This window comes from Physcomitrium patens, chromosome 8, assembly GCF_059467195.1.
Source record: "Physcomitrium patens ecotype Gransden chromosome 8, ASM5946719v1, whole genome shotgun sequence".
Taxonomy (NCBI): Eukaryota; Viridiplantae; Streptophyta; class Bryopsida; order Funariales; family Funariaceae; genus Physcomitrium; species Physcomitrium patens.
In genome coordinates this window covers 12204616-12215988 of record NC_143417.1, presented here as the reverse complement: position 1 = coordinate 12215988, position 11373 = coordinate 12204616, and the positions used below count along the sequence as shown (strand labels likewise).

General features: G+C 36.8%; 2 protein-coding genes across 3 annotated transcripts; both read left to right on the top strand.

Annotated features, from left to right (window-relative positions):
* Positions 1-3109: 3109 nt before the first annotated feature.
* LOC112285404 (exonuclease 1) lies at positions 3110-6651 on the top strand. 2 transcript variants are annotated; one of them, XM_024526207.3, is made up of 9 exons: positions 3110-3343; positions 3773-3986; positions 4202-4321; positions 4478-4601; positions 4810-4947; positions 5119-5328; positions 5574-5749; positions 5892-5964; positions 6110-6651. In XM_024526207.3, the coding sequence occupies exons 2-9, from the start codon at positions 3826-3828 to the stop codon at positions 6368-6370; spliced, it is 1263 nt and encodes a 420-aa protein (XP_024381975.1). In that variant the 5' UTR covers positions 3110-3343; positions 3773-3825; the 3' UTR covers positions 6371-6651. The 2 variants fall into 2 exon arrangements, with proteins under 2 accessions (XP_024381975.1, XP_090108718.1); XM_090252592.1 differs by having other exon boundaries at positions 3114-3343; positions 3610-3986.
* A 2509-nt stretch (positions 6652-9160) lies between these two features.
* On the top strand, positions 9161-10355 carry LOC112285338 (prefoldin subunit 3). The gene has a single exon (XM_024526058.3). It carries the CDS (start codon positions 9268-9270, stop codon positions 9826-9828), a length of 561 nt encoding a protein of 186 aa, XP_024381826.1. The 5' UTR covers positions 9161-9267; the 3' UTR covers positions 9829-10355.
* The last annotated feature ends 1018 nt before the right edge of the window (positions 10356-11373 follow it).

The following is an 11373-nucleotide window of genomic DNA, read 5'->3' as shown; positions in this document are numbered from 1 at the left end:
GGCCCTATCTAAATAATTACCTTAAATTCTTTTGTAGAAGGTTATATGATAGGTCTCACCAAGATAACCGCCTTAAGCTTTTTCTAGAAGGTTCTATGATAGGCCCTACTTAAATAACCGCCATAAACTCTTTGAGAATGTTCCATGGTGGATCCTATCTAATCTACTAACCTAATCCCAATTCTAGAAACTTCTATGGTTTTAACTATCTATATAATTATCTATTCTATACCTTGTTACACAAAATATGTATTTGCATGTCAAAAATGTAAGATTAATATCATCAATGAGAATTTTTTATTGATAAGACAAATATATAAACTTTAGAAGATTGTTGTTTAGTAGATAAGACGTAAGAAATACTATCTTTAGTTTCTAGAAGAATCATAGTCAAATTTTTTTATTTTTAGCATTTATAATATTAAATATAATATTTAATAATTATCCTTTTGCATCAATTATTATTGCAATAAGAAATATTCTACAATACTGTCCTTTTAGATAGATGTCGTCTATGCCAATAAGAAGTTGATAATGTTTCATGTCTTGTAAACTTCTATGGTAGGCAACAAACAAATTGAAAAAAGCAATTTTCTTCATCAACTTTCAATTTTGCATAACTCTTGGAATTTGTTGTTTTGATTTGGTAACAATATGCTTTCAAATTAGTATAGTTATCTTCATAGGAGTCAATTAGCTCAGATATAACTTTTTTCTTCTATGCCATACCATCATATAAGATATTGTAATGCCTTCATTATATCAAATATGCTTTTGAATATCTATAGCTCAATATTGTAATGTGTCTTCCAACTTATTCTTCATGTTGTCTACTATTCAACTCACATTAGTATGTCAGTTGTCCATGTGGTTAGCACCAATCCATATGTATTTAAAGACAAATGTTTGAATAACAAATTCACTTATACATGCCAATTGAGATTGTGATACATGCAATCTTCATTTGCAAGTATTATTGAAATACTTTGCAATGTATCTCATTGGATCAAACTTCATAATAAATGTTTTATAATGCTTTCTAATTGCATCATGAGAAATAGCTTTCTTTAGCTTATTACCACTATTATAAACAACACCACAATAAGAACACTTATAATTTTGAATTAAGATTCTTATTCAATAAATTTCTCAAAAGACCAACTTGTTCACTATTGATTACTTCACAAGTATCATCCATCAATATTCTTTGGAGCTTCGAGAGACAACCGGTTTTTTGATAAAGCCTAAATCTGTTATAAACACACAATAAAGCATCAATAGCATATTTTTTGATGTATTAGAATTCTAGTTATTACCAAATCTATTTCCTTCAATAACAAAATTACTGTAGCAAAAATACATACCAAATAACTTTTATAAAAAATACAGGCCAGAAATATTGTAATATATATTAGAATTATCAAAAATATATCAAAAATACATCAAAAATGCATTAGAAATATCAAATATATTGTATCAGAAATTATCAAAAATTATCAAAATTACTACATAAATAATGTATCAGAAAAACTATATCTGAAATCAAAAATAGAAAATAACAGAAATAACTGTATAAACTATGTATTAGAAAAACTGTATCAGAAATTAGAAATAAAAAATAACAGAAATAACTGTATGAGAATACTTAGATCAAATCTAGGCACTTTACGGTTCCAAAATGTGACTCATTTGAGCGTCTTGTCGAATGATGACGATATTCACATTACCAACAGAATGATCATGTATTGCGAAACTTGATCACAAGAGTCTAGTTACATCGACCGCATTTCAGGCTTATCAGGGCCGCTTGTGTAACACATTGCGTTACACAAGAGTCTAGTTACATTGACCACATTTCGGTCAGGACCATGCCTTCCACAAGCGGCAACAGATGCAGATTTATCAACGTCTACGTCATTGCCGACGACAAAAAGCTGCAAGCATCATTCAATTAGTATAAAAGATTGCGTCTGGCAATGTACAGATTGAACATAAAGACCACAAGAGATGCTTCCCTGGAATACTGGGAGCACAATTTATTCACCTCGTTGTCCACCACCCAAGCTCACATGCGTACACTTGACAAGGCAAAGGTTGCTGTCAGTTGGGTGCGCAAATTCAGCCGGAGTCAGAATTCACAGAAACCAAAGAATAGAATATAATCGGCTGATGATGCAGTATATTAAATCCCAGATGAAGGATTTGGCTAGGGTGCGCAAGAATGCGTCAGCTTCTTCAAGGATTGGCCCTTTGTAGCTGTTAACAAGTACAAATATGATCGTGCACAAATCTGGGGTGATCGAACTGCCTTTGCAGCGTCATAGCGAGAAAGCAATAATAATCAGAAACTGAAGCAACGGCTTCAACTTGACAATAGTAGAATGATACCAACCAAAGCAAATGAATTCTTAGACAATTGCCAGTGAAAAATGGATTAAAGTAGGCAACCAGACCCACCTTCGCAACTCAATTTTTCCAATTACTTGTCCCTCGCAGAGCTACCAACAAGGAGGAGGACATCATCTCCTAGCTTGGCAACCGAAGGAGGAGGGGGAAGTGCTGCAATGGCCACGAAGAGCTGCAATTGAAGGAGGAAAAAGCGTTGCAATTGAACTGGTTGCAATCGCTTCGATTGCAAGAGGAGGAACTGCACTAGAAAGACGAAGACGCCAATGATGAAGAGGACCCTGGTCGCTTAAATTTATAGGAGCCTCGGTGCTCGGAACTAACCTGGTGCTCTCTGGTATATTGCCGAAAAATCGACAACTGCAGCCAGGGAGGGGGCGTCCGGTTTGCGCGGGGCCCAGACAGTGCGGAAAAGTGCCGTTTTGGGCCCCAGTTCAAACAAAAAAAAAACTGGAATTAGATAGGTTATCAAGTTGAGGGGCATTTTTGCAATTATCACAAAGGGCAGGGGTAGATTTGATATTATCACAAATTGAGGGGCATTCTTGATATTTTCCCTTTTATCAACCAATATAGACAATATAGACAAAGAATAAAATTAACAACACAAAGTTTCTGAACAACACGAAAATAACATATAATAACAAAAAAAATCAAGTGAAATATTGTCGGTGCATCTAGACAGAGTTCTATGGAAGTTGCTGCTCCGGGTACTACTCGCACAAATCTGCTACTGCTGCAGCGATGTTGCCATTGCTGTCATCGCTCAAGCTTCAGCCAAAGCTCGGCGCTGTCTGAGCCTTTTGGGCTGAAGAATGGACAGGAATTGCGTGTTTTCGACAACTTGCAGTGGGTTGAAGTTTCCACTGCTTGTTTTGAAAGCTGGGCTGGAGTTGGTACATTGCATGTCAGAGTCGGCCTACGCAAAGTTGTGGAGGTAAGCTTTTTCGTCTTGGCTTGTGGGTTTTTTCTTCAACTGGGTGGTCTTTGCAATGAACCAGTGGGATTCGGGTTGCTAGATTTTGGGAGAGAAGTGATGATCTAGCGGTTCATTTGAAGGAGATGCAATTTTTTAGAGGGACTGGTGAGGTTGAGAGGTGATCTCGAAGGTGATGCAATTCTTGGACGGGGTGGTGGATCGTTGGGGTTGGATTGTCTCAGAAGCGGCGTTCACTTTTTGTCTCTGTCAACTGTTATGAACAGAGGAGCTGTTGACGATATTTCTTTGCACCCCAGCTATTTCGGATATGGGCAACGTATTTCGCGTGATAATTTGAAGATTGAAGAATTTTGCTTCGTGTGACTAATCTAGTGTGAGCTTAGTATTGATTAGATAGCTGAGTTTTGCAAAAACATTGGGTTGCAGTGACCTCGCTGAGTGAGAACAAACGTAGCTAGTGAGACGAAAGGAGAGCAGCTATGGGGATCCAGGGGTTGCTGCCCACCCTGAAGTCTATCATGCACCCTCGACACGCACAGGAGTATGCTGGAAAGCGGGCCGCGATTGATACTTATTCTTGGCTCCACAAGGCCGTCCTCAGCTGCAGCAGGGATTTGTGTCATGGGCGCCACAATGACAAGTGAGTACTCAAAGAATTTTACACAGACAACAACCAATTTCCTATGGTGACAATATTCTTAGTTTTTCAGGCTAGCAATGAGTTCCTCAAATCTACGGCTGCTGCCCCATGCATTTCATTAGGCTTGGCTTGGTACTGTGTGGAGTTTCTTTAAGTTTTGCAGAATCGGATTTTATCAATGACCCATATTCCGTTTGATGTTGCCGTTCGAGAAGGTACATAGACTACTGCATGCGTAGAGTCCAAATGTTGCGATACTACGGCGTGCAGCCCGTCCTAGTGTTCGATGGAGGTAGCCTCCCTATGAAGTCTGATCAGGAAATTAAGCGTGCCAGGTAAGTTACAATTATACGAAGGGTTTTGGCTGTAGCCTGATGGTGTTGGTGTGCTCTATTTACCATTGCAGACTTTGTTCCATGCGAGGATAGGTACAGCAGATCAAGCTATGACGCAGCTTTTAATTTGGTTTTTGACGTGTGGGACTGGGACAGATCAAGGAAGGAGAACCTGGAACGTGCCTTGGAGTATGAACGGTTGGGAAACCACTCCGCCGCTTACGAATGCTACCAGAGGGCTGTGGATATAACTCCTGCAATAGCATTCAGGCTGATACAGGTACTCAGTACCTAAGTGATAGTTAATGCAGTGATTCCACTGCATTTATTTATTTATTTATTTGTCTTCTTGGGAGAATCGAAAAGGCTCATGTTGATTTAGGTGCTTCAGAATGTGTGCTTAGCTTGGACGTATTGACCTTGCATCTCAATCTGAAAAACAAAAAAGGTTTCGAAATGTTGAGGTTTGTGTGTTGATTCGAAACCAGGTACTGCGGCAGGAGAATGTGCAGTATGTGGTTGCACCATATGAAGCTGATGCTCAGTTAGTCTTTTTAGCACTCAACAGACACGTGGATTTTGTCATCACAGAAGACTCTGATCTAATTGTATATGGTTGTCCGCAGGTAGCCCTCACTTTCTCGAAGTATAAGCATAAAGTTGAACGAAGGAGTGGTTTTTTCATCAAAAAATACAAAACGTTTTGCTTTGCTAGACTCAAGTCGCATATAACTAATAGTTTCTTTCTGATACATCGCAGAAGCGTGCTCTTCTAACATCAACTATGTCCGTGGCAGATTTTTTTCAAGATGGATAAACATGGGCAAGGTGTGGGGTTTCAAATCTCTGACATTACGGCGAATAAAGATATCGATCTCAGCGATTTCACGAAACAAATGATTCTTGAAATGTGCATAATGAGCGGTTGCGATTATTTGCCTTCTTTGCCAGGAATAGGTGTGAAAAGATCTCATGGCTTAATTAAACGTTTCAGGACCTATCAAAAGGTCGCAACATCACATTTCCTCAAACGTTCCTGACTGACGATGTGAATTAGTCTTCTTCTTATGTTGTAATCCTGTACTCTTCTTCTCCAGGTCAAATGCGTTTCAATCAAATGTTGAGTTGAAAAATTAAAGCTGTTTCGTAAGTTGTTGATTATATCAACATATTCCAGAAACTCATGAGGTCATCTTTCCATCCCATTTTTCGTGTATATTTCTCATGATTTGCCGCTCAAGTTGGAGTGCAGGCACTGAAGCATTTGGAGGCGAAAGGTGTTCTTATAGATCCACAGTATGAACAAGGTTTCCACAGAGCAATTTTGACGTTCCGACACCATCGTGTTTACGATCCTGTGAAAAAGGAGATGGTGCACCTCACTGGTGTACCGAGTGAACTTGACACCAACCTAGACTTTCTGGGACCATATCCTCTTGTTGAGATTTTCACAAACCGGTTTTATTACAATTATGAGGTTTAAGTTCTGCATATTATCCCTCTAATTCTGTGATCACATGTATCGGTTCACTCACCCACATCACCTGTTATACACTTAACCCTGACCTACGCACCTCCCTCAGACAACTGCCACAGCCATCGCCCGAGGTGAAGTAGACCCAACCACCTTTGAATCCTTCCAGGTACGATTCTCTCCCGTTCTGCACCTCTCCACATGTTGAAACTGCGCTGCGTGTTTGTGTGTGTGTGTGTGTGAGAGAGAGAGAGAGAGAGAGGGAGAGAGAAGCTCCTGGGTTTTTTGATACCAATTGGTGGCTACGTTCTCAGGACTTCAGCAGCTCGGGAAGGTTAGTAGCAGACTCTAATGCAACTGTGCAGAATGGTGTTTCCAACAAAAAAGTGGGGTTTTCTGCCAAGAAGAATCTCCCAGCTATCAATTCCTCCCGTACCCACCAGCATCATCGTTCAGGTTCTAGGCCTTGCTTCCAGCTATCTGACTTGAAGGCTGCTCTTGTCTCGTTTCTCATCTCATGGGGTCTTGTGTGTATCCTGCTTGCTTGCAATCCACAGGTAGAATCACTTGTGTAATGTATCGCATGCTTCGTACAGCACCTCTCAGTAGTAATGGACCTTTCTGTCAAGGGCTCCAATGCCTCTGTCTTCCATAGCTTGTAATTCTTACAAAGTCTTTTGAGAGTCTCTACTTTGTTAGCTTTCAAAATCTCCCAGGCAAGTGTATAGTTTACAAACCTTGGAGGTGTCAAAGTTTACATTCAACACAACACAAATATAGTGTCATACGGCTTAAAGACGTTTGCTTTCCTTGATGACAATAAAACCCACCTCAGCACTGGGAATGTCAATTGAAATCAGCTTCAATGGTGAATTGGTTTGTTAGGTTGGATAAGTTGTCAATTTCATTTCATTGATTCTGTGTCTGTGCATAAGTTTTGTGAGTGTTTGTGCGCTACGCGTTCTCTGTAAAAGGAGATGTATAACTGATCCGAGTTTAAGAGCTATGATTTGTTTTGTAGTAGAATTAACATCAAAATATATCTATACATAAGTAAATAGATGTTGATGGTTTTGTATTAAAGAAAAAATCAAGTATTGATAGCAAATCTTGGATTGATAATTGAATAGTTATGCTTAAGTACAAAAGATCTGTAATTTACAAGATACACGAAATTTGAAGAAACAAAATAGAAAGATTGAAGATAGTTTTAGTTATGTTAACTGTAAAACTAAAAATTTGCTGTCCAGCACTTTACAAATGTATTAAAAAGATTTTTTTTTTTTTTTTTTTTTTTTTTTTATCTTTTTAGTTTTGAAGCAAACTAAGATTATTGTTTTAAGAAAAAATTGTGTTTTGTTTGATTATGTTATTGGATTTATGTCATTCTTTTATTAAAATAAAATTTCATAAATTATTGAGAATAAAGTTTTTAGATTTATTTCAAAACATATCATTTTCTTGAAGATAATAAAATTCACTAAGTTAAAAATTTATTTTTTATAAAATTCAAACATATAAAATTATATCTTTAATGTGTATATTAGCATACAAAACTTTTGCTTTGTTTTAAAAGTAAAATAGTAAAGCAAATCATTTTGGTGTAATTGAGGTGGGGCACTAAAGACCCTTGTTATGCAACATAAATCATTTGGAAGTTTTATTTGTAATTATGCCTCTTTCTTACTTTTTCACATTTTTATTTTCTTTATTTCTTTATTTCTTTATTTCTTTCTTTCTTTCATTCTTTCCTTCTATTCAAAAAAACATAAAATATAATATCCAAATATTTATGATAAATAATATTTTTAATATGTCTAGAACATCCATTGCTATCAAACATATTGATGGTAATGTTTTGTTTAAACTTTTTTCATCAATATGAATATATATATATATATATATATATATATATATTGTATCATTTTTTTGTTGCATATTCAAATCACTTCTAAATTATTTTATGATATCTTCTAAATTTTGCTATTCTCATTATAGTGTTTATTTTAAGTAAACAGTCTTAAATGTTAAAATAATATCAATTAATTTTTTCCATTTACGACATCTTATAATCATGTCCCCAATATTTATTATATTATTGCTCTCATTAATTTTTGACTTAAATTGTATTTAAACTATTTCTATGAGGTTACTAAAAACATTTGTGACAACCTTAAAATGCTTTGGTGTTTTTTGTTGTATGATTTTGTTTTACAACTTGCATAGCTATTTCCAAATATCTTTATTAAAAAGATTTGTAAAGCAAAAAAATCTTCACCATTTTTTTTTCTATCTTTGTTTTGTTTTCAACTTACATAGCAATAAGAGTATTTTTAAAATTTATAATATTAATAAAGTTTCTTATTTTAAAGGAGGTGATAAAAAAATTCCATTGTTATACAAGCAGGTGGTGCAAAATCTCCAAATTAATACATAAGAGGTGTTAGTTTTGGCAAAAGTTCACATTGTGCATAAAGCATGTGTCAACTTGGGGGAATATTTATTAATCAAGTCTTTTGGTGTCCATTAGTTGATGTTTGGTGTTCCTAAATTGTTACTAAATTATCATAGCTTCTCTTTTTATAATATAGAATTTTTAAGTGACAAAGAACTCTCACCTCCATGCAATATATAAGAATCTTGCATACAAACAAACATCTTTTACTTTAAGATATTATATATATATATATATATATATTATTTATTTTTTATTTGCTTAAATAGAACTTTGGGCTCATTTGTAGACACTTAAGGCCTTTATATTATGGCATCATCATTTACACATAAGAAATATTCTAATTAGTATTTGGTTGCAAATTTCCATTAGATTCTTTATCTCAAAATCAAGATTTCTATTTCCTTCAAGTTCTTACTTTGTTGTTTGTACAAGTTTTTATTTTAAAATTTTAGCTCACATTGTGTGATTCTTTTCTTTGACCTACTCTAGAAAGTGCTTCTTTAAGGACATACAAGTATTTCACTTCAAATTCTTACTTGTTTTTAAAGATTTTTAAGCTAAATGTGTATAAAAGTATTGGCAAGTGTTAATAAGTGAGATTTTATTATAAAAAGGTATTGAAGTATTTATCCAAAGAACAATAAATAAATAAGACAACCATTAACATAACATATTATGGAATTATAATAGAATAATAAATTTATAGTTGTGATTTTTAAGCAAATAAATATAATTATAGCATTTTTTTAAAATAAGATATATATGTTCAATTTTAAAATAAAAATATCCAAGATTTATTTTTGAAAAAAACTTGAACGAACCCAACTATCATCCAAAAATTTCGTCTAAAATCCCATTATCGTTCAGGATTCGTCCACTTAGGGTTTCCTCTATGGCGAATAGAGAGATGGAAGTGTTGCAGCACCAGAGCAAGCAAGCGAAGAAGAAGGAGAATAGGAGTAGGAGGAGGCAGGGGTGAGAGCGAGGAGGGATTGTGAGCAACGGAGCGCAGCGATGGCATCGTCATCGGAGAGGCGAGGCATTCCAGCAGCAACTTTCGTGAAGGACGTGCAAGAGTTTTTGGTGCAGTACGATGGCAACCCGGGGACGTGCTTAACAGCCCTTCAGGAGAGGCTGCAGCAATACAAGCTGGCGGAGATGAAGCTTCTAGGGCAGAAGCGCGACCTGCTGGCGAAGATTCCCGACATCCGCAAGTGTTTGCAGGTGGTGGACCTCATGATGGCGAAGAAGGGCAGCGAGGAGCCTCTGAAGATGGATTTCGAGGTCGCGGAGGGAATTTATGCGCAGGCGGAGTTTCAGGATACCGAGACAGTGTGCTTGTGGCTTGGGGCCAATGTGATGCTGGAGTACGGGTGTGAGGAGGCGAAGGAACTATTGACTCGGAATTTGGACACCGCGAATAAGAGCTTGAAGTCGATCGTGGAAGATCTGCACTTCTTGCGTGACCAGATGACCATTACTGAGGTGACCATTGCTCGTGTGTACAACTGGGATGTGCATCAGCGGAGGAAGCAGCGGGCGATTAGACCTGAAGCCGACACGGCAGTTGCTTGATGTGGTAGATGAGATTTATCAGGGCTTGTCTCGAACTCTGTACTTATGTTCTCGTTTTTTTTGAGGGGAGGTAATTGAAGTGATTACAAGGTCAACTGTCATCGTGTGCAAAGTATGTCGGGAATACCTGGAGGTGATATTTGAGATTGGTCAGCTGGCCTAATTATGCGAGGAGAACAGCAGAAGAAAGCGTAGCGAGTATAACTGTCAACCAAATGCTAGGGTTTTCACTTCGAGCCTGCCCTCTGGCTCGTAGGTTACGCACGGTGCGATCGCAATCAAGTTCTTGAGGCACTTCCTTGATTAGGTTGCAAGCAGCGCTAGGTGAAATTGTGCTGTAAGAAATCAATGGCTTGTATCATTGGGTAGTATTTCATGTCATGCTTACCCTATCCCTAAGACTAATGGCGAATATAGCGAACTTGAATTGAGGGGTAGGCTGTAGTGGTATTAGATGTTCTTACAGTTTTTGGTTCTCTTTCTCCATGTTACGTTGTTCAATGAAGTGATAATTCTGTTCTAAGGAATTTCTGATGTCTTTGTCATGTAGTTTCTGTCTCAGTAACAAATTATTTTTTTAGGTTTAATAATTATGTGAGGTAATAGAATTAACCTGAAGGTTACCGTGACATTCTGGAAGTGCTCTCTTTGTTATCTTACTCAGCTCTTCTTACCAAGCCCTCAGTCTGCCCAGATAAAGTTTATTACTGGAATATATGTAGAATTGTCTTCCCACAGCTGATCTTCATACATCTTAAAAGTTTCAGTTTGATATTACTGCATCACTAGGGAGGAAGTATTTGATAATGTCAACGTGTTTATGTCAGAACCGACCTTGAAAGCAAATTGATCAGAGCCATCACTATTTGCTTTATCAGTTGGTGTGACCAATCAAGACATATATGACTATTTGTGTGTTTGCATTTGTTTGTTAATTTACCACTGTAATGTGTGCGATTGTAGGGTGAACCCCAGTTAGTGATATTTGTAAATGGTTGCTCATCTGTGGACTAACTACGTTTAGTGAAGCTTTCGTAGCAATTCATTCGAGGTTTGGAACAGCCCTTGCCTGTGGAATTTTAATTTCAATATTAAAATATTCCTTGGACTTTCTGGAGGTGTAGCTAGAGAAGAAAGCCATACGAATGAATTACACTAATAGGCATGATTTTGGCGTGAGTCATCCTAGTTCGGCTTCACCAGCTGTACTGTGCCATGTCCGATAAACTTACTTTTGATGCGAGGCGTAATTTGAGGTTGAATCTCAGTTGAAGTTGGGTCCAGTTCAATAACAGCAGAATCCACCGCTTTAATTATCAGTTACACCATGCCTCTGCCCCAGATTGTTGAAAACTTATACTGTGTTTTTTTTAGTAGAGGAATGAGTTATTTTGAGGCACATTGGGTAAATGTTAATGTCAAAGGAGGAAAAAAGGCTTGAACATGAGAAACGTATCTTAAATCAGTGAAACTGTAACGTGAAAATAAAAAAAATATAAGTAAATTAGTAGATATTATAGTTGTGTGAGACATTTTAAGTTTCCG

Bases quoted from the DNA above. Each gene is read 5' to 3' on its own strand.
- LOC112285404 (XM_024526207.3), top strand. From the start codon at position 3,826: ATGGGGATCCAGGGGTTGCTGCCCACCCTGAAGTCTATCATGCACCCT. The intron at 3,987-4,201 runs GTGAGTACTCAA...CCGTTCGAGAAG, and splicing joins CATGGGCGCCACAATGACAA to GTACATAGACTACTGCATGC. The intron at 5,750-5,891 runs ATATCCTCTTGT...ACCCTGACCTAC, and splicing joins AACCTAGACTTTCTGGGACC to GCACCTCCCTCAGACAACTG.
- LOC112285338 (XM_024526058.3), top strand. From the start codon at position 9,268: ATGGCATCGTCATCGGAGAGGCGAGGCATTCCAGCAGCAACTTTCGTG.